A 23,304-nucleotide genomic window follows, 5' to 3' on the forward strand; every position below is an offset into this window, starting at 1 on the left:
GTTTGCAGAAAAGCCTCCATCAGCGCAGAGATAGATGTTTACTCTGGCCTTACAACCTCTGGAGGCAGCTAATAAGATCCTAGGTAGTCACTTCTCTTGCAAATCTGAAAAAAGTGTTACTGTAGATGCTGCAAAAACAACACCACGGTATACTTTTATTTTCTATATAAACTCTACTGTCTTGAAATGTACAAAGTATTTGCCTGTATGCACTTATGCATATGTGAATGCACAAATGTATGCAGCACTATATTGTTGTCTTGTTTGCTTGTGTCAGGCTATGTATCTCTAAAATAACAGATACATTTTTCAATTCACACTTGCTCATTTAATTTTTTCTTCTCAGCGAAGCAGAAACAAAATATTCTCTCTTCCCTTTTGTTTTAAAAACTCATAGCATTTGTGACACAAATAGTTCTATGCACTTACTAGAAAGGCCAAGCACAAACTTTGTTGTTGAAAGGAAATATCCTCTTGTTGCCTTTCTAAAGATAACTAGTGTGTTTGTGTGTGTTAGTGTGTGCACGCGTACACTTATCCTGCAGATGTATACATGGGGTTTACTGTATGTGTTTAAAGGGAGCCCCCTGCAGTCAGCAGTTTAGACTGAGTGAGGCCCTGTAAGGAGAGCTCATTAAAGAGGTGGAAAAAGGCTCAGACTCCACAGGAGTTCGAATCATGCACAATAATTATGGCTCCATTAGCATGGAAAAACACCCATGAAAGAGTATAGACACCAGCATGCAGAGCTGCCCTAGTGCTCAAAATCAGTACCTGAGCAACAACATTATTAAGTACCCGATGTTTCCTAAAAGCAGACTTAGAATTTTTCAAAATGTTTAGGATGTTGACAGTTATGTATCATCTCCTCCAAGAGCTACTCCAAAAGATCATGCTTCCCACTCTTCCAGACACATGATATGTATAATTGACTGCCATTTGCAACGTTAGCCAAACTAATATAAATAAAACGGCAATGTTTCCTGCAGTGGCAGAGCACTCAATGCAGCAATGAATGGAGGACACTGCCAGGTCTTGGACAGCTAAATGAACAGACTCTTTTAATTGCTGAGTCTGTCTAATTGGCTCCCAGTGTGAGGCCATCATTCATGACAGACTATTTATCCCGGTCTTATCTCTGGAGAAGAGCATGACTAGATTGGGGGCCAGGGGGGTTGTGTTTCAAAGATGGGAAGAGAGTATCTGCTGGAGGGGTTAGAGAAGGAGGCAGGTGTCCAAGCTGCCCCTAAGCCTAATCCTTCACCAATGGCTCAGTCAGGACGGGGGCTCATGGGTGACGTAGAGGCTGAGCCTGCTGGCTTAAATCCACAACAAATGAAAACAGACACCAGCCACCATCTTAATTGTGTCTAATGCCTGGCATTGCTCTCTCTCTCTCTATCCCTGCTATATCCCCCGGTCTGTCCTCTAATCCTTCACACATGCACATACACTCTCTCATTTAAAGAGGCACATTAGAAATTGGAGAGGCAAGGGGACCTGTGCTGAGCCAAACAGGCAAATGAGATTCTCCTTTTATTGTAGCTCAACAAAAGCACTTGAGTCCATCCAGAACTTTAACACTCAGCTGAGTGGTCGGCTTCCTTCAAGCGCAGCTTTCTTCCAGCTGGGCCAAGGCAGTCTGATGAGTAGAGCTGATCATTGTGGGTGTCTGGTTTTTGTGTATTCTGTCATCATTACTCAAGACACCCCTTTATATTCTACTCTTCCACTAGACATGTGTGGTCTTTTACATTGCTCTGAGTCCGGGAGCACCTATGTCCACTCCAAACCACGAGATGAGATGACAGATAGCAACTGTGAACCCCTTCTTTCTTTTTTTGAGAAGTTCAGCAGTTCAGTTTCAGCTACATCAGTCTGCCACTGCTCCACCATTACCTTGCAGTCTTAATGAGGCCCTGGTGCCTGGCAAGCCCAGGCATGTTTAGGGAGGGAGGGAATAGCAAATGAATGAAAGAAAAAGGAAGTCTAATCCATCTCCATCTGTTCAAAAAAAAAAAAAAAAACTACAGGAAAATTGATTCCTCTCTATATTCTAAAATGGCACAATCAGCAGCAGACAGTTTAGTCAGTCACTGCTAGAGAGGAGAAATAAAACACACCCAATATTCTGACATTAAGGTAACCTCTTATAGCTAGATTTAAAAAATAAAAATATACTAATTAGCTTTAATTAAATCACCTACCCTAGTATATGATGGAATCACAGGCTTTCCATAAATAACAAATGTTACATCAATGCAAAGTCACCATGTGTCGTGAGAAAGTGAGTTTTCTCAGTACCTACACAGGATCACAGAGTATGTCATTAACTGGTCTTAGCCTGAAGTTTGCCTGCAAGCTGGGGTTATGCACGCAGCGGTGTATGTGCGTGGTGTGGTGTGTGTGTGTGTGTATGTGTGTGTGTGTGTAGAGGAGCCTGGGAGAAGCCCTGACACTGTGGCTCTCAGTCGACGGCAACCACTACAATTTCCATGGACACAGCAAATCAAGTTTGTGCTGGAGGACATGCTAATGAAACACACTACACTGATCTGGCCCATTCATTTGTTTATAAGGCCATTCAAGCAATGTTCAAATGTTCGCTGCATATATGCTATAGCATCAATCATGAGTAATGTTACATCTGTGATGTACACAATCTTGTGAAGTAAAAATGGCTGCAGCTTGAATTTCTATGTATCCACATGTTAGAACCTTAAAAGCTTTTTTCTTTGTTTGTTTCTCACATTTAAGGTAAGGTAAAATGTGGTTATTGCCCTGAAGCTAGATGGTACAGTGTTCGTTTTAGTTCAAAGCTACACACAAAAACACAATCTGTTTTCAAAAGATTGAATTCATGTACTGTATTTTTATTTATTTATTTTTTTGTTTAACCATATAATATTTATGACTTTAAAAAAATAATCTTTTCTTAGAATTTCGAAGCACTCTGCAGTTTCTGTCAGTTAGGTGGAAGTTTAGAAACTGGGTCCCCGCTCTTTTCTTTTTGCCCGACAGTAAGGAGCTTCACCGCCTCTCTGCTTCTTTACAGGAACCCAACCAGCAAACAGGGGTCACTACAGTGCAGGGACAAAGACATGATTCTTCATCGGGTTGCTAATTATGAACAGTGACAATTATGTTATCTGGGGCAGCTGGCTAAGCAGGAAGAACCCAGGTCCAAAATAGCCCTTGCAGACTCCTTAGCTTAATTCTGATCTGTTTCCTATTCTGGGAAACTGTTAGTTGAGGACTAAATCAATCTCCTACATGACATTAGGTGGCAGGTGTGTTCTGTGTCATTCTCTATACCACAAAATCCTCTGAATATAATACAAGGATGCTTAAGAAAAGATTTGACTAGTCTGTATAAATCACAGCTACTGATAGCCTGTTCATACCATGCTGCTAAAAATAAATATATATCCCTAAATACAGCTACTATGTACCAGTTCCTTTTGTTTGCTCCACTCCTCTGCAGGGGCTGTTTTTTCTGCCCAATACTTTGATGAAAAAGACTTTTGGCAGGTAACCCATTTTGAATGTTATGTTGTGGTGCAACTTGTGAACACAACAGCCCTACAGGTACATACCTGTCAATGCCAAGTTCTCTTCTACACACAGAATGTTTTAACGGCTTGCACTGCAACCAGCTCCCCAATAAGTGGATTGTAAAGAAAGGATAAACAGCTAGTGTTTCAATGAACAGTAATATCACTTGACATCAAATACCCAGTACAGCTGTAGTACTTGCTCCCTTGTTGAAACATTTATTCAGTGCTGTTTAAAGTTGTAGGCTTAGTACATGTTGGGCCTCGTGAAAGAATATTTTTATTATCTAACTTCTTTTGTGAGGTTCACCTGTATTAGTGTTCACCCAACTTCACAATATATCTGTAAATTGTCCCTTGTTTAACGCATGAATGAGTCTGGTCATTAGCATAACGAATATTTGTGGGCAAGTTTCATTCACAAACATGTCACCCATGATGAGACACCCTACTGTGGGTAATCAGCAGAAGAAAAGAAAACAGACATAAGAGTATCAGTACCCATATTATAGCATTTAAAAAGTTAACTAAATAAATACAGTTGTTAAAAATACAATGTTTCATCAGAGCAGCCCTGTACTATATAGAAAACAATACGTTTTTCAAATGAAGTTATACCAAATACTTAAAAGAGGCAGGGATATGAACAAGACAATATTATACTATAAGTGTTGTGAAATAATTATCTCCTAGACAAAAACCTGTGTAAGTTGTTGAGACACTGTTCTTAACAACCGCTGAGCTGTATGACAAATATAACAAGAACCAAGCCTTCATCAAACCTTGCAGTAAACTGTCACACTATTTTGATGATGATACCATGAAAATATTTTTGCATTAATTTCATTACATTTTTGTCATTTATTTCTATTCTGTGTGACTTTGATGTCGATTTTGGCTTTATTTCAGAGCAAGGCATCATTATATTAAAAGTTACCCGATCATTTGAAACAAGAAAAATCTCTATCATGAACTTTCAAACTATGTTTCTGATAAGGACTCACTACATTCACTCTGTTTACGCTCTGTTTAAGTCATTACTAAGTTACCTTTTCAGCTGCTAAAGTCTCCAGTAAATTGCTCGTTGGCAACTGTTGTTATGACCTCCTTGATAGTGAGCAGGTCACAACCACAGTTTTCAGTAGTTGAACAGGTTTTTTTAAAGGACTGTTGTGATATGAAATGGAGCCATACAGATTCCTATGCTTTTTTTTAATAAACTATAATGTGTTTTGCCTCAACCTGCTGGTTTTGTAGTGCATTTCTATTTCATAGTCATCTACAGTGCAGTATTTTTCTGCGCAGGACAGTGAAACTTATTTTCTTTTTTCAATACTGCCAACCTAACTCAGAATCACCTGTTCTGAGCCTTGGCCGAAGCTAACACCACAAGCAACTACTTTCACGTTGTCATTTCATAAATACTTATTGTATCAATATCACTTAACCAGTGAAATCTCATTCCATGTACAGTACTTACCCCTGCTCCTCCATCATCTCCTGGAGCTCCATACATTTGAGCTCTACTCTCCTCTTCCTCTCATGGTCCAGAATCTCTCTGTGTGGCTTCTTGACCAGTACAGGCTCTGTTTTGGGCTCCTCCTCTTCCTTTGTGCCTGGCTGTCCCTCCTCAGTTTTAGCTTGCAGGGTTGCAGGGTTGGGTCCTCCTGATCCAGCAGCTGTTCCAGCTCTTGCTCCGGGGACCACGGGCTGGGTCATCCCATTTGCACTATCCTTAGGTGATGCCACCTTTGCTGCATCGTACATGATTACGGAACTATGTGGAGACAAGAGTGGAAAATGGAGACAAAATGTCAGCTGAAACAAGAGAAGAGAGAAGCTGGCAGCTGAACACGGGATTCAACTGGATTTTAGAAGTTTTAGACTTATTTCATGTTAATGATTTTTCATTGAATCTTTCCCAGAACCCTAATTTCATTTACTACTGTACTGTGAATGAAGAGAAAGATATTCCTACTTTCCACAAGTCTCACAAAGAAATATTTATAGACCCCAACACCTGTTTAAAAACCACAAAGCTGCATCTGATATGTACACATATATTATAACAAATATTAAAAATGTGTCTGTATTTGGATTAATACTAAGCCAAAAACATTTGGACAAAGATTGGATGATATAAACCATTTGCAATTTTGAGTAATATCTCTCGAAAGGCTGCTGCACACGCTACAAAGTACTCTATGCGGATACACACACACACACACACACACACACACACACAAACAGATCTTGAGTCCATGTAGAAATGTCTTGGCAGCAACAGCACTGGCAGCAACTTGCTGCGGTAGGAGTCAACAACCTATTGGTGCCTGGAAGATGGCTGAGGGGTGGGGGAGTTGAATTGCTCTTTAAAACTATCTGCCACTATCACCAAATTGAAGCAGGAAGGAAGTTGATTTAAGGGGAAAGGCTAGGTTAAAAGACACTAAGAAGCTTCCATTGTTATAACTTGAATGATCTGAGCGTAACAAACATGAAGCCATTCTTAGTTTTTGACTCTTTTGACTTTTCAGATTCTGTCTCGTTTGCTCGTGAAACAATGAGGTTGTCATTTTGGTGAATAAAAAGTCATCTAGTATAAGTGCTGTGTAGACCGGGCTCTGATTAAGATGGATTGCCCTGTTAAGGCCAGCGTGCAACATGCGGAAACCAGGGAAGGCCTTCATGTACCCACAAGCCTTGGCTGCCCAGCACTGCTCCTCTGCAACTAATGGCTTCATTTTTCACTGAGGAGCCAAAAGAGACAGAGCGATACTCATGCTGGATGGACAAACATCCACAATTATAGTTACATCTTATCACTTTGTGTGAGCAGCTTGAGTCATCCATGCAGGCGGTTCTCTCCATCGAAACGGGTTCTGAGAGTCTTTGACTGGTTAATAGGGATGTGCTTGTTTTTGAAGCGCTGCGAGCTGGTAAACGAGCCGTGGATCTGTGCGCAGTGAAACGGCTCTTGGCTGAAAGAACAGGTGGCAGGACAGCAGGAGGTATCATCGCTGAATCTATTATACAGTAAATCAGCACTTGATATTCCATGACAGTGATCTCTCATCTACACATACTCGTCTGTAGGAGATTCAGGGAAGAGAGCTCAGATGTATCAAAAGGGATTTTTAAAAGACGTTCATGTAGACAGAAGCAAGATAAAGAAATAGAGGGCTAAAACTGAAGACTGTTTAGGAAATGATTAACGGATGCATGTCACAACATTAATACTTGCAGTCTTAATATAGTCATGGAGGACAAGGGTCAGGGTCACTCATGTACCCAAGTAAAAGCACTTCACTAACAAAACAATACATTTTAAACGATAATGATTATAGTAAACAATACATGCAATACATGCACAGGTGGAGCTGATTTTAACCACTTTATGTGGTGACAGATGGTTAACCCATAATGATACATCAGCATTTATTAGACACAATATTTTTTATAAAAAACATGCTATTTTTATATTAAATCCAGCAGATTGTGTTAATGTTGTAGATGATCAATGTAAATCAGCCACTAAAAAACAGAAAAAATAAATAATAAAAAAACTAAATGTAAATGTTAATAATGTAATCACAATTATTTCCAGGCCAATTTTCTACCCAAACACCCAAGAGATTTCCTGAGATTTTTCTAAGCAGAGACTTAAGGAGTTGTTAATGACAAATTCAACATTACAATCTAAAGTAAACTTGACTGCATTCACTATGCTTCATTTTACACATTGAAACCACTGATTCAACATTGAAGTCCTCCAACTTTATTACCCTCATGTGTCGTTTGAACCATTCTGATTACAATCCAGTAAACTGTTCATTGAAATAGCCCTACTACATATAGATTGTGTTGAAATGACACCTCTTTTTGCATCACACTAACAAAATGGCAGATACAATAACTTACAATGCAGCCAAAATGGTGCCCAGTTTCACTTAATTTCTTTGTCCTAACACTCTAAAACTTGGCATTTCAGCTCGCCACAAAGTGACTTAGTTAGGATTAGGCAAAACATTATCGGGGGTCGGTAAGGTTTGGGTAAGGCACTAAATGTTAAGGTTATAAATAAGTCACAATAACTTGGATAATAGCTTCTTCAAAGTCTAGTTCAAAATTACAACTAAGTAGAGAATTTATTCCAACAAATTTTTAAGAAATATTGTATTTATAATATGCCATACAGTGGTTTGCATGGAAGTCTTGCTTCTTTCTTGATAAATGCTTGTTGCCATTTAATTTTCATCACCCACTGATAATATCAAAATTACTGACATTATAGTAATACTGTATATTACAGTGGAAACTGATGGTTTCTCATCTCTCTTCTTGTCTGTCAGTTCGTTTTCATTAGTCTACACGGCTAGTATCTGTGAAGGCTTGAGCTGGACAGCTCACATCTGGATCCTGGGGGAGGACTATGGTGAATCCAATTATAGTGGACATCATGCCTTAGCCTCTGGTTCACTCCTGATAATAAACAATGATTTTCACTGAAATTAACATAAGAAGAAGCTGTAATAAGCGTAAATAAAATGAAAATATCATCTGAAAAATGTGCTAAAAAGGGACCCTCCCATTTCAAATGCAATTTTCTACAAAACTAGATGTGTGGAGTCAAAAGCCGTAGGCCAAGTGCCAGTCTTTGTAAACTAAGCTATACATCTGCAACCATCTCATTATACTAATGCATCATTCCACAGTCATGCCTATTGTTCCAAAGAGGGGGAGGGTAAAAAATTCTGTTCTCTTTCAAGTTAAAACAACTAAATCGTTTAATTGTGTAATAAAAAAGGAAACTTGTCAGTGAGCTGATAAGGGGAGCAGAGCACACAGTTCATTGTGTGTGAGTCCTCTACCGCGACCGAAGGTTATCTACAGCTACTGTATTAATGGTGGCACCAGCCTTCTCTGCTACATTGTGAGGGCATATAAGACTGTCACACCCTGACAAACACTGTTTGTACTGTAATGTGTCATTATGTTAAGTAAAGATGTTTCACCGACAGTAACTTCAGACCACAGAGAGATAATGTACTCTTAAATTTAATATTCCATTTTGGAGAAATGATTGCTGTTAGAAATGAAAGAACCACTAGCTCATGTCTCGAGAGAAAGAAGATGGTTCCTGCTGTCTGTTCTTAACCTTCGCCCGTGGTTTCCTATGATGTATGCTTGATTGGATGCTGGTGCTGCTGCTGCTGCTGTGCCGGCACTGCAACTTACACAACAAAAACAACCATGTGGCGTAAAATAACAGCCAATCGTAATGGATGTGCATGGTGTCGGTCCACACTAAATGTTGACAGGTTGCTGTCATTTTCATGCACACATCATGACCTCTCAATTACACAGTTGCTGGTGGGCCATGTGGGGCAGACTCATCTGCTACACACACCCAATTAATAAGAAAAACATTCTCTATGGCCACACAGAAAAATCTTAACTCATTAGCAGTTTAATGTTGCATTAGGCTAAAAAGACATTAGAGCGGGGACTGTCTGGTCTTAAACTGCAGTGTAATTATGATGTTTTTTTTCCATGGGGAATTTATGTAAACGTATCATTATCAAATAGTAAATCATATAATTTGTACATGCTCTAGAGTTCATGTGGCAAAAAACGTTACATACTGTAGATTTGAGTGTATTTCCATCCACCTCGTTTTATGAGCATTTAAAATATTAACATCAAACAATCTGAGTGCAACAGCTTTAAAATGAAAAAGAAAAGGGTTTTACAGTTGACTAAATTGATTAAGTTGATGTGTCAATAAAACTAAAATGCAACAAAGTTATAATATAAATCATGGCACATATATAAACCATGTGTGTTTCCAGATTAATGCCACCAACTCTCTGTCTTCATGAGCCAAACTTATATTTGTGAACCAATGACTTTTAAGCTTTTTGGAAATTTGGTTAAATCTGAGCTGCATTTCGATGGAAAGTTTACTGCAGGATGAAGAGTATTTTGAGTGTTTTTTAAATGGTATCTGTACACAGCAGGTCTTTCAGTACAGAACATATGTATGACCATCTGTATGTTTAGTCGTTGACAGATCTGTTGAAATATATATCGCAGATACGCTGTTGTTGCTCTATCACAACACAGAATCTAGAGATCAACTGTGCATTCATTTTTGTAAATTTATTTCTATCAATTTTTATCATCAGGAACTTTAGTGGATGACTAGAGTGCGAAGTCAGTCACAGTTTATTTTTATGCCATGGAAACACTGAAACATAATCAGTAAGAAAGGAAGAGGTAGATTTATGCTTCCGCACTGAATATACGCAGAGCCTACTATCTAAGTGGTATGTGCATCTGTATTTGTGTATTTGTGTCTGTGTCACCCTGCAAGTTTTTTGGTCTGCAAACAAAGGTGACAGTACTGTAAGCAGATCTTCTTGAAGGACAGTGTGAACTAATCACTGTTGTTGTCTGTGTTGCCTTTACTTGACATTACATTTCTGTCGAAATGCACATCAGGCTACAGTGTGTGGTCGGATACACAGTACCTATGACGTAGATTCAATGCAAAAGCACAAATTAAGTTTTAGAATCTCTTAAAGGTGTAGTCTTTGTTTCTGGAGTTGGTTTGTTGAGATTTGCAACAGCACCTAAACAAACCACTACTCATTGTTACTGACCTATGGAGCAGATACAGTGCATTTCCTCAATGCACTGAAAACATTTCTGTAGACGGAAACTATATTCTGCCATCAGGCTTGTTAAAGTGGATTCCATTTCACCTTCTACATCAGAAAGAAAACACAAGAGAGGTGGTGCTAGTCTCCTTGGGGCAAAGTTCCTTACTAAAACCTGACCTTCTATTTATTTCTAACCCTGTACTACTCTCACATATCACACTAGGTCACTATATGTTGTGCACAAAGGCTCTAGTGATTGGATCTTACTCAGTGCTGTCTGCACCTCTTCCATGATTGCAGAGTGGTGGTAACAGGGGGCCTGACCTTAACTGAGGCTAGCAGAGAGAAGCTGAGAAAACATTATGGGTGGCTAGCTCTCAAAAGTCCCCCTGTGGAAAGAGAAATATTCTGTAACAAGACGATAGGTGCTCCAGATATACTTTTTGTGCATGTCTTAAAATCTCCTCTCACCAACTTCTACTTCTCACTTTGCTTCCTACCTCCTGCTTTCCATCAAACCTTTCCTTCAAAATTATCTGCCCCTTGGCTGGAGGCTTGTGTTTTTGGTTTTAGCACTTTGGAACTCAAATGATGTGTTTAGCTCTCCCAAGGTCAGTTGTCTTCATTCCAGGCACGTTGGATTGCTTTTTGGTGCCGGGAAACAAGCAGCCTCAACATTTTTTTTTTCAATTGTAGTTGGATGGAAGGTGCATACAAAATGAGCAGCTGAGGTCTGAGGAATGGTAATAGAAAAGAAAGCAAAACTAGTTACAGGGTGGCCTTGTTTAAAGTTTAAATGAGGGATCAAAACTTCAGATACATGTAATTTCTTATTTATTTGTGTATTTACACAAGCTGTGCCATTTGTGCTCTTGCAATTTCACATGTCACAATGAAACCAGACTGAAGACTACAAGTGCTACAGTCACCAGCTGGCACATTTTCATCAAACAGCTGCTGTGATTTGTTAAATTCATGCTCAGGCACAGCCCACCACTCAGCTGACATTATTAAAGAAACATGAGGCAACACTGAGAATGAGATTTTGTGAAGAACTTCACTTACTTTTCTGACAGTGCTTTGAGCAGCAGCACAGAGTTAAATGATAGTGCATGTAGTTTAGAGATTTTTATTCTAGAGAGGGCTAAAGTAAAGAAGGCAATGGCTGCAGCAACATGGATAGTATTTATGTGCTCAAGAATTCCAGCATTTAGAAACTGCAAAGACTCCCCTCCTAAAATGCAAAAACTACACTTTTATAAGTAGAACTACTCATCTGGAGCTTAGCAGATATCATAAACAACATACAGTACTCTGAGTACTAATGAGTGAGTTCAGGTGAGAAGGTGGCTGCACATTTTTGGCCTTTAGTTGGGAAACATCCTTGGCAACTTCAGAGAAAGAGTGTGACCGAAATAAACGACCCCTGTCCTATTTTCAACACAGAGAGAATCATATGTGTCACCTCAAAGGGAGAAAGACATGCTCTCTGAAAGGTGACATCCTGACGTATAGTTCAGCTATGGGTTGACAGAAGTCTGCAAGAAGACAGACTTAACCTCAGGACAGGGCTTTGAATAGGTTTCTATTGTTTTCGCTTCAGGGATCAAGGGATCTTTTTTGTTTTATCTCCTCTCAACTCTTCACCAAACATAAAGTATATCTGCTGTTTCATGCCACAACTATATTCACACAGTAAAAACAGTGTGTTGCCAAGTGCAATTGTCTCAGGGGAGTAATGATTAACACAGGACCACTTCTGATGTGATTAGAGGGGTCACTGGCAGGAAAGAGATGGGCTGAGGTCTGTGTGCCTAAGTCAGCAAATCTTTTTCAATGTTTTCAATGTAAAAACTGAGCTGACTTTTAGGGAAGGACATGTAAAGTCAAGCTGCTGTGGGATTATTAAATCATTTGCAATAATCGCTCTGATCTCTTATGTTTGACAGAAACATAATCTTAGAAGTGCACTGACGAAGCTATGTAAAACTAATATGGATGGGACCATGTTCTGCACAGGGATCCAACTTTGGACAACATCACAGAAACCGTAATAAAAAAGGGTGCAAAATGCCAAACAAATGACGAACATTTGTGGCTTGTGACAGGTTTATCTTTTCAAATAACCTGTTAAGACATTTAGTAATTTGGCAGATGCTTTTATCCAAAGCAACTTACAAGTGAGGTACAACGCAAGCAGAAATCTAAGTCAAGCAGAAAACAATGAAGCAAAGTGCTATGAGATGCAAGTCCAAAAAAGAACACCGGATTGTTTTTTTTTTAAGATTTAGGTGCATAGTAGGTTTTGGAAAAGTTGTGGTTTCAGCAGTTTTTTTTAAATATTGGGAGTGAGGCAGCTGACCTTGCAGAGTTTGGTAGCTTGTTTCACCATAGTGGGACCACTGAACTGAGAAGTTTTGTTTGGGATCTTGTGTGTGGTGATGGGACCCCCGGACGCCATCAGCTGGCAGAGTGCAGTGGGAGGGAGGGATTGTACACCTGGATAAGGGAGCTGAGGTAGCCAGGTGCTGTTGAGATGACGACTCTCTAGGCAAGAATCTGAGCTTAGAACCTGAAGCGGGCAGTTACTGGAAGGGACGAGTTCTTTTTGGCTGATCAAAAATAAGATGTGCTACCACATTTTGGATCATCTGGATCCATCAGAGTATTGCAGTAATTGAGATGAGATATGACTAGCGTCTACAAAATGATTTGAGTTGGATATTCAGAAAAGATGTATTCAAAAAAGCATGGATGATCATCAGTGATGACTCTCAGATTACTGGCAGCCTCAGTGGGGAAAATTGCTGAAGACCAAATGTTGATGCTGATTTTCTGTTGTACTGAATGTCTGGTTGGGAAGACTAGAACTTCTGAAGATGTCTCTCTCTCATCTCAAATGCCCGACAGACGGTTGATAAGACAATGGAATCATCAGGTGGAAAGGACAGGAAGAGCTGTGTGTCATATGCATAGCAATGACAGGAAAAGGCATAAGATTGGACGATACAACCCATGTATGTATTATAGATAGAAAACAGAAAATCACCAAGAACTGAGCCCTGCAGCACATCGATAGAGGGGATGTGAGAGTTAGAAATGTGCCCCTGCCAAGATGCCTTAAAGGTTCAGCCAGTTTGCCATTTCTGTGGGGTGACTACTCCGGAAGCCAGACTGGTTGACATCAAGGAGATTTTACTGAGAAAGAAAATCTGATAGTTGATGGAAGTTCAAGGGTCTCGGCCAAAAATGGAAGATGTGAGATAGCTCTGTAATTCTCAACATGGGAGGGGTCAAGACAAGGCTTCTTAAGCAGTGGAGTAATCTGGGCCTGCTTTAATGAGTTAGGTAAAGTGCCTGTTGTGAGAGATGTATTAATGATTGTGTAATGGCTGGGATTCGTGTTGGTGTAACTGCTTGTCAAAAAGTAAAGGGAATGGGATCCAGAGAATAAGTGGTAGGGTGGTTAGAGATGAGCAGGTTGGATGTCATCCTCGGTTAGAGTAGAAAACAAGGACAGTGGTGCAGATGAAGTTGACGGCCGTAAAAAAGGTCGATGGGTAGAGAGCAGCTTATTTTCTGTCTTGTTCATATTCAGTTTTTGCCTTGGTGATTCTGTAAGAATAAGAACCATGCAGACTCTGCAAGAGCAGATGGAGTCTTTGGATTTGCGCCACTTCCTCTTAGCACTCCTGAGCATTGTGCATTGATCACTGATCCAGTCAGTGAGCCAGGGGCAAGGAGCTAAGGGACGACCAGGTCTGGAAGACAGGGGGAGAAGATTATCCAGACAGGTTGTGTTGTGTATGTAGCGGTGGAGAGGACCTGTGGTGGGGACAGGGTTGCAGACACCAGGGATTGAGAGACGTTAAGTTAAATGACAGCTTCATCTTTGGTCACACTCTTATATAGTGCTTCACCTCTTTTTCGAAGAATTTCTCTAACCCTGATGCTGTATACACTTTTAAAAAATGAATGAGCAGCCTACAAGTAATGCTACTTTATGATTTTGAGGAACGAGATCCTGGTCCTGGCCTTTAGTCAATGGTACTGTCTGCCTTGTCAAACGTGATCCAACTACTGTCCAAGACACATCTCCAGTCTACAGTATGTGATAAAAACAACCATGCATAGAATCCATGGGTTTTGTAATACCATTTCAATCTAGTCCACGTTGACTGTATATAGTGTGTGTCCTTGCTTACTCAGCAAATACAACTTAAGTTGCTTGTCAGGTTTTATTGTAATGGTTTTATAATGGTTTTGTTCCACTACAATAAGGCTTACTTCTCTTTTATCCAGCAAAGCACTTTTTGTGATACTGTTGCAGTGTGCTTTTGAGTGGGAATTGAAAATCTACTTTAACATACAGTAATACTGTTTGGTGTTAAAAGCCTCTTGCCAAACTCAAGTTGAAAACTTACTGCATTTTGTGAATGAGAAGCAAAGGGAGCTGAGGCAATAAATTACCATCTTTTTCTAAAGTGTAATTTAGTCTCAGAGAGTTAAAATGATGTTTAAAAAAACTTTCCCTGTGACTCCTTTTACTTTGAGGGCAGCGGAAATTGGACAGTGGAATTTAAGTAAAAAAAAATGCTCCTTCTTTTATCCGTAACTATAGATAAGAGCAACCTTCTCAATTCTTTTCCACTGTGTCTTTTCTTCATGCCGGTAATGCCACAAAGAGATTAACCTTCACTGTGCTCTGTCCAAACCAACCATCCATTATGGTACAGTATTTTTCAAATGTCCAGAAGGAATGTTGGGTCGAAATGAGCTTATTACCAAGTGTTCTCATGATTTGGTTCTTCACAATGATGGAAAGTAATTTCCAGAAATCATTATGTTAATTTTCAAGTATTTTCATCTGAATTAAAATGGTTACCAAATGGGTGAACTCATGACTTCAAAAATCCCATCACCTACAATTATTCATCTATAAATATTTGCATGAAATTATCATCATCCTGTATTATATTGATCAAAATTAACTGCAACATCTAGCTTGATAGAATGGTAACAACTTTCTAAATAGGTTTTTCAAAGAGGCAAACATGTTAACATACTTGTAAACTTAATGGAATGGACCACTTCAAAGAAAAATCTAATTTAAAAAGTTAGTAGGACCAGAGTGCTATGGTTGTAAAGCAGCTTAAAAGTAGCTGACGGCCCTGCTCAAAGGGTCACCAACGAGTCATCAGCGTTACAATATGAGCAGGAAAGTATACATTACAGAAGTTTGCAAGCTTCATAAGATAAGGCAAAGATACTGGAATCATGAGCTGAAAAGAGGCAGTTACTTTTAAACCTTTAGGATCTTGTTTCTGTAATCTGCACCAAACAGTGTACTGGTTGGAGTAATATCCATGATACTCTTTGATTCAGATTCAGAGTTAATCACGCTTGCTGGGACAATTCCAATTCCAAAGGAGGTGGGAAGATGTGCAAAACTTAAATAAAAACAGAATGCAATGATTTGCAAATTTCATCAACCCATATTTTATTCACAATAGAACATAAACAACAAATCAGAGGTTGAAACTGAGACTTTTTACAATTTCATGGAAAATATTAGCTAATTTTGAATATGATTAAAGTTAAAGCATGTTCACCTATAGCTGCTTCTTTGGATGATACAGCTTTAACTTACATTTGTGGATTGCACAGCAAACCATGTTCACAGACAGTGATTTCTGAAAGTGTTCCTGAGCCCATGCACTGATGTCCAGTAAAGAATCATACCTGTCTTTAATGCAGTGCTGCCAAAGATCACACACACACACACACACACACACACACACAAACACACACACACACACACACACACACACACACACACACACACACACACACACACACACACACACACACAAACACACACACACACACACAAACACACACACACACACACACACACACAGTTTTGACCTTCAGCTTTGTCCCTTGTCCACAGAGATTCCTCCTGATTCCCCTGAATCTTTTGATTATATTATATACTATATATAGTGGTATCTTCAAAGACTTTGGAATTTTATGTTGAGAAACTTCTTTATGAAATTGTTCCACAATTTTTAGACACAGTTTGTGGCAGATTGGTGAACCTCTGCCCTTCTTTACATTCAAGCTCTGCCTCTCTGAATTGCTACTTTTATACCCAGTCATGTTACTGACCTGTTGACAATTAACCTAATTAGTTGACAAATGCTCCTCCATTGCTTTTTGATTTACTTTTCTGATGTGTAGTTTATGTTAAATTGTTGGGGTTCAGTGTCTTGCTCAAGGACACTTCGACCTGTAACCGGAAAAGCCGGGGATCGAAACAACAACTGTGGGATTGATGGATGACCGCTCTACCTCCTGCATCACAGTCACCCCAAGTTTAGGTTCTTTTGTGAATAAAATACGGGTTGATGCGATGTGGAAATGATTGCATTCTGTTTTTATTCACGTTTTCACATCTTCCCAACCTTTTTTTTTTGGATTGGCGTTGTCATTTACTTGGCATACTTTTAATAGTGCCAAGCACTTTGGGGGGTGAATTGTATACATGTACTTTAAGTGTGGACAGATGAGACAAAAGTATAGATTTTTGGTAAAGGATATCATGGGACTGTTTCCAGAAAAAGAAATGAGGCCTTCAAAGAAAAGAACACAGTCCCTACACTCAAACATGGTGGAGGTTCAAATATATTTTGGGGTTGCTTTGCTGCTTCTGGCACTGGATGCCTTGACTGTGTGAACGGTATCAAGAAATCTGATGATTACCAAAGAATATCGGGGAGCAATGTAGTGTCCAGTGTCAGAAAGCTGCGTCTCCACTATAGGTCATGGTGATAAACAGCAAGCTACTCAAACAGATGATTTTATATTTCTTTGTACCTTTAACTTGTGATGATAGATGGTGTGAAATTTTCCTCTCTTTTGTTGTAACTGGTCTGTAACTGGACATTTTGTATAATAATAGGGATTTACATTAAAGAAACACTCCGTAGCATTGGCTGCGTCTTGCAGGCCAGGTAGCCTCAAAAAGGGGCTATGTATGCAGTGGTTGGGATTATTCATCCCAATAATCTCTTTCCAATTTTAAAGTATCTCCAAACTGTGGCCAGCAAAAATGCTGAGTGGCTAATATCCTTGTAAAACTACTGGCTACAGTGGCTGGTAAACAAAAAAGTCAATGTCAAGTCCTGTTGCCAAAATAAACAAATAAATATTGAATACTAGGCCTAAAAGATGAATCTTGGTGTATTCTGCTCATAGCTTAATGACTCCATTATATGTTCTGTTTGTATTTCCAGATTGTGGGAAAAGTAAAACCAAGCTGTTATTTCGATGTATAAATGTTACATTTGGGCTTTATTTCTGAAACACCCTCCTGTGTTCATTCATATACAGACTGCTGAAAACTAGCAGACAAAAAAATTCAATTTAAACTACACTTGTGTGGTGACAGGCCTGTGCCTTTGTTGTCTCATTTTATTAGTTTTGTCCACAATGTCAGACATGGAATGTACACTTAGCGTTCAGAAAATAAAAATGCATTTTTATCACAGCTGCTCTTTACTAGGGATATTCCATTTTACATTAAAGAAAGTTCACACTAATTCCCTTATTTAATCGGGTTTTAAGCTTTGACATGGTTTTGAAATGGATGAAATCTTTGTCTTGTCCACTAGTCGGCTGTGCATAGGTGATTGAGCCAGTCAAGGAGAGAAGTAGCTGAATAGAGTCTGTGCCTGCAGCAATCTGAAGCCAATCTCAAGAATGCTGCAGCACAGAAATGAGGCTGTCCTCTTTTCCACCTGCCTGCGCTGCGGATCACAGAGTGATCAGCTTCTCCATACAAAGTGATGCCTGTCAGTTAGAGGCAGACATTTCTTCCCTGACTGCAATCACCCAAGGACTGCAGAGACCTCCCTCTAAGACTTGTAAGAAAGCACATTCACTATTGCCTGAGCAGCAGCTGCTTTTATCCAACATGAAAACCACCTTCTGCCAGTGATAGCAAAACAACAAGGAAATTTCTTAAAATTTCAAGAAATGCCCAAACTCATTTCCCACTGAAATAAAATTTCAGAGTTAACAAGAGTTTGCAGAGATGTTGTTTTGCTCGATGCAGCCAAAATGCTGATTCTAAATGCTGCCTACACCTTTCCAGGATCCTAATCACCAGCGGCCAGGAGTCCTCGACTGCTGTCACACAGCTTTTGCATAACAAAAACCATGCAAGCTGATGAGTAATGAGCTCAAACCTCTGGTTAATTACACTGGGGACACAGGCTCTCTGTCACTTAGCTCCGGGTGAATGAACCGAATGATTTTGTTATTAGTTCCCAACCAGCTAATGCTAAATGTAGTTTGTTTTAGTTCAAATGCTTCAACACTCATGTTTTGAACTGATTAGTGAAAATGGAAAGAAAATGACTCATGACATCTCTCATTTATCAGTGCAACATTTGCACTTTGGAGCTGTAGTGATCAGCATGACAACCTGATCATCATCAGGTAGTTTCTTGTTTCAATTAAAATACTGTGTTTAAAGGAATTTGTTATCATCAGCTGCATTTCATTCTCCATTTGTGGTTTTAACAATCATAGTTTAGGGTAAATATAATTGTACATGGCACAAATTGCTGTATAACCTCATAATTCAAGTGAAGAACGAGCCCCCACACACTCGCACTGACACAAGAGAGGCGAGGACAGATGAGAACCCAGCCGTGTTTATTGGTTTTGCTTCTCTGGTACCTCAAAAAGCACTTCAGCATCTAACAGCTGGGGTGTAAAAGGACACTCCAAGGTGGTTTATTGACTCTCAAAGCTGTTTTATGTTGTATCATCTCTGTTTAGATTAAACACTCTGTGTACTGCAGTTTGTTGCACTGTTAAAATGTGAAGTATATCATTGAGAAAACAACAGACCCTGAAAACACATCCTACAGCCGTCGCCAAAACTATCAGCACCCTTGCAATTCTGTCAGAAAATACAACCCTTCTCTCAGAAAGTTGTTGCAGTTGCAAATTCTTTGGTATTCACATGCTTATTCTTTTATTGGCTTATTGTTTGAACTGGAACAACACAAAAAAACAGTGAAGAAAATTTAAATCTCATGCAATTCCACACAGAACCAGAAAAATGCACTGGATAGCTTAATATTTGGTATCACCTCCTTTGGAAAAAAATACTGAAATCCATCACCTCCTGTAACCATGAATGAGTTTCTTACACCTCTCTACTGGAATTCTGGATCCTCTTTTGCAAACCAGGTCATTCAGATTTGAAGGACGCCTTCTCCCAACTGCTGTTTTGAGGTCTGTCCACAGGTATTCTATGGGATTCAGCTCTGGACTCATTGCTGGCCATTTCAGAACTCTCAGCGCTTTGATTGTAACCATGTCTGAGTGCTTCTTGAAGTGTGTTGTGGGTGATTGTCCTGATGGAAGACCCATGAGCTCTGGTAGAGATGCAGCTTTCTGACACTGGACACTACATTGCTCCACAAAATTATTTGGTAATAATCAGATTTCATGATACCGTTCACACAGTCAAGGCATCCAGTGCCAGAAGCAGCAAAACAACCCCAAAATATATTCAACCTCCACCATGTTTGACTCTAGGGACTGTGTTATTTTCTTTAAAACTCTCATTTCTTTTTCTGGAAACAGGACCATGATGTCCTTTACTAAAACGCTCTACTTTTGTCTCATCTGTCCACAGAACATTCTCCCAGAAAGATTGTGGTTTTGTCACTTAAGTTTTGGCAAACTCCAGTCTTCCTTTTTATGCCTTTGTTCACCGTCGTTGTCCTTCTGAGTTTGCTACCAAAACATCCCATTTCATTCAGATGGCGACGGATAGTGTGAGCTGACACTGTTGTACCCTGTGTCTGAACATCAGGTTGAATTTGTTTGGAAGTTAATGACGGTTCTTTATCCACCATTCGAAAAATCCTTTGTTGTAATTTTTCTTATTAATGTTTGTCTTCTGTCCACGTCCAGGGAGGGTAGCTACAGTTCCATGGGCTGTAATCCTCTTGATGATATTGCGCACAGTGGAGACAGGAACATTAAGATCTATGCAGATGTACTTGTAGCCTTGAGATTTTCCATGTTTTTCCACAATTTTTTCTTTCAAATCCACGGACACCTCTTTCTTTTCTTCATGCTCAGTGTGATACACAACACAAAGGTTGAGTCAGCTTTTCTCAATTTTCACTGGTTGCAAGTGAGATTACCACGCCTGTTACTTGCCACAGGTGTGTCTAAATACAAATTACAGGAGCGTCACATGCTTGAAAAGCAATTATTTCTTACAATTTTGACAAGGTGCCAACAAGTTTGTCCAGTCCATTTTTGTCCAGTTCTGTGTGCATTTTTTATCAAGTTTGACTTTTCTTGTCTGTTTGTGTTGTTTCAGTGCAAACAACAAAATGAAGCACGTGAATACCAAAATTGGTGCAATTTTCTGAGAGAAGGGTTGCATTTTCAGAATTTACAGAATTGCAAGGGTACTGGTATTTTTGGCCATGACTGTATATAAACAGTGAGGAATATGAGATGCAATTACAGAAGGTTTACTGACATAGGTCAGGCAGTCTACTTAATCTTCCGGTATTAATGCTTTTGCTAATTCTAAAACACTACACTAACATTAATTTCCAACTGGCCTGTCAAACAACAAGCAAAACAAATATGCAATCTGAAATACTGACACTTTACGTGTTTGTGGTTACTGCCGTTCAATAACTATAGCAAGTGTTGTAAATAACAACAAAGCTCAAAGATATTTGTTAAATTTGTAACAAGCATATTTTCACGATACAAGCCTCATAAAGCCGATGTTCAAGGAAAGTTTTGGGTTTTTTGAAGCTAGTTTTATTACATATTGATAGAGTATATACACTCCCCTCCAAACGTATTGGAACAGTGAGGCCGAATCCTTTATTTTTGCTGTACACTGAAAATATTTGGGTCTGACATCAAAAGATGAATATGAGACAAGAGTTCAACATTTCAGCTTTTAGCTGTCTGGTAGGAATGCCATTTGCAATGGCAATGGACAGATTGACAGACAAGGTCAAACAAGAGTTAGATGACATTGTGATCTGTAGTGAAAGTAGGGAGCAGGCTGAGATAAACCTGGAAAGTGGAGGTACACACTCAAGAGAAGAGCAAAGAAAGTCAGAAGAAGCAGGACAGACTACACGTGCATAAACGAGAGAGAGGGTGTGACAGAAGTGGTGAAGGTGGGTGAGTTTCAATACCTAGGGTCACCTGTTCAAAGTAATGGGAAATGTGGCAGGGTGGAGTGGACAGAGAAGCGTGTCTAGAGAGGTATTTAAAGACACAGAGTGAAATAGAAACACATATTCCACCGTGGCAACAGCTAATGACAGCAGCCAAAAGAAAACGTTATATCAATAGGTGATGGTCACTGTTTGTTAGTCAACAGAAATGCCAAATACATAATTCATCTATCAACTCCAAACAGTCAAAAACAATAACAAATAGTTGAGTATGGGCCAGTGCCATCCCAGGGGACCCCTCTGGATCGGCCCCTTGCTACATCAGCCTGTTTGCATTGAAAATTCTGTATTAAGCTTAAGAAATTCCTTAAATGTACTGGTGATTAATTTTGACTTGATTAATGCAAAAAATAAAAACTCTGAGAATGAGCAACCATATTATAATTCATTCTGAGGTGAACATAAATATCTGCACCACATTTCATGAGGGTACATCCAATTGATCCTCCATGAGGCTTGATTTATGTATTCTGACAGGCAACTTCCCAGAAATTTAACTTCATGTTGTGACGACAAAGACAATTGTGGCTGAATGACAGAAACAACTGAAATGGGTCCACTCTGTCCCTCTGCCTGAATCAGTTCAGTGGTCACATCGACCATTTCACCCCTTGTCTCTTTTTTGTTTTACAGTAATTTTAGTAAAAGGAACTGTTCACTGCTGGTCACTCCAACTCCAACATGATCTGCTCAGCTTTCAGTCAGCATTGTTTGTTGTACACCAAAAAACAAATCACAGTGGCAAAAAAAATAATAATAAAAAATTCAACACAGAAACATAAATCTAACTGTAACCATACACCTCTAAGCCCCTTTCTGGGGTAATTTAACAAGAACCTGTTGATATATTTCACTCTGGCCTAAAGTGCAGACTGACTAACACTGCGATCCACAGAGCCACATCATTAGAATGGCGCCAAACAATAAGATGGACTTTGGGCATTGGTAAAGCCGTTTTCTGGCAAAGGCCCAGATGAAAGCTAAGGGTAAACTTGTATCCATTCATTACTAAAGCTTTTAAATAGAAGATAAACATTGAGATCAGGGTCTCTGTCTCTTACTCCCTGCCCCCAGTTGACAGAAGACACATTCAGTTCCAAGATTGTAATACTCCAGCAGCATCTGCTGCGGGAGAATAACATATGACTCCAAATGGAGCAGAGCCAACAATGCATTTCAGTTCTTAATAAATCTGGCATGTTGATGGAGACACCACATTCTTATTTATAGCTACAGCCTTATGTGCCATGTCCATGTGTACAAGTGTCTCCTGCATCAACTAATTAGATGGTTTCTTGGCCCTCTGACATGTTTAAAAGATTTATTAATATCCAGTAGAAATATTTTTGTCTTTCTTAGTGTATCGCTTGTAAGTTTACTATATGAACATACATACAAAAACAAAGAATAATATAATAACAGATCCATTTCTGTTGAAGGCTGCTGCGTAGTCTAGGCTGCATGGTCAAGAGAACTGGAACCTAACTAAATTAAAGCTAAGTAGAAAAATATATAATGTGCATGTTTCAGCACTAACTGCAACAACTCTCAATAAATTAATCTGATACTGAGGAAAACATGATGATTCTGTATTTCTCAAATTATGGATTGTCTTTATGGTTTCTAATTGTGTTTAAGAATTTTACCGCAGCCTACCGTGAAAGCCACACTGGTGGAAAGCAGGCCTAACTACAACAACTAACTCCTTTTTGGAAGAACAAGCCCCTGCCCTTCTCCCTTTCAGCTCAGTGTTTCCTTCTGCATCTTTGCTGCAAGCCT

At 39.3% G+C, this 23,304-nt stretch overlaps 1 protein-coding gene across 3 annotated transcripts in view; it reads right to left on the bottom strand.

Moving 5' to 3' along the window:
* srrm3 (serine/arginine repetitive matrix 3) overlaps nucleotides 1–23,304 on the bottom strand; it is a 72,403-nt gene that overhangs the window by 28,403 nt on the left and 20,696 nt on the right. For all 3 annotated transcript variants that reach the window (XR_010912267.1, XM_067494451.1, XM_067494450.1), the window contains exon 2: nucleotides 5,035–5,331. Coding sequence is in view for 2 of the 3 variants with exons in the window: in XM_067494451.1 (XP_067350552.1) it covers nucleotides 5,035–5,321 (287 nt within the window). In the remaining variant the exon portion in view is untranslated. The remainder of the gene's footprint in view (nucleotides 1–5,034; nucleotides 5,332–23,304) is intronic.

The sequence above is a fragment of the Channa argus genome, chromosome 24, assembly GCF_033026475.1.
Source record: "Channa argus isolate prfri chromosome 24, Channa argus male v1.0, whole genome shotgun sequence".
In the NCBI taxonomy this organism is placed as follows: domain Eukaryota; kingdom Metazoa; phylum Chordata; class Actinopteri; order Anabantiformes; family Channidae; genus Channa; species Channa argus.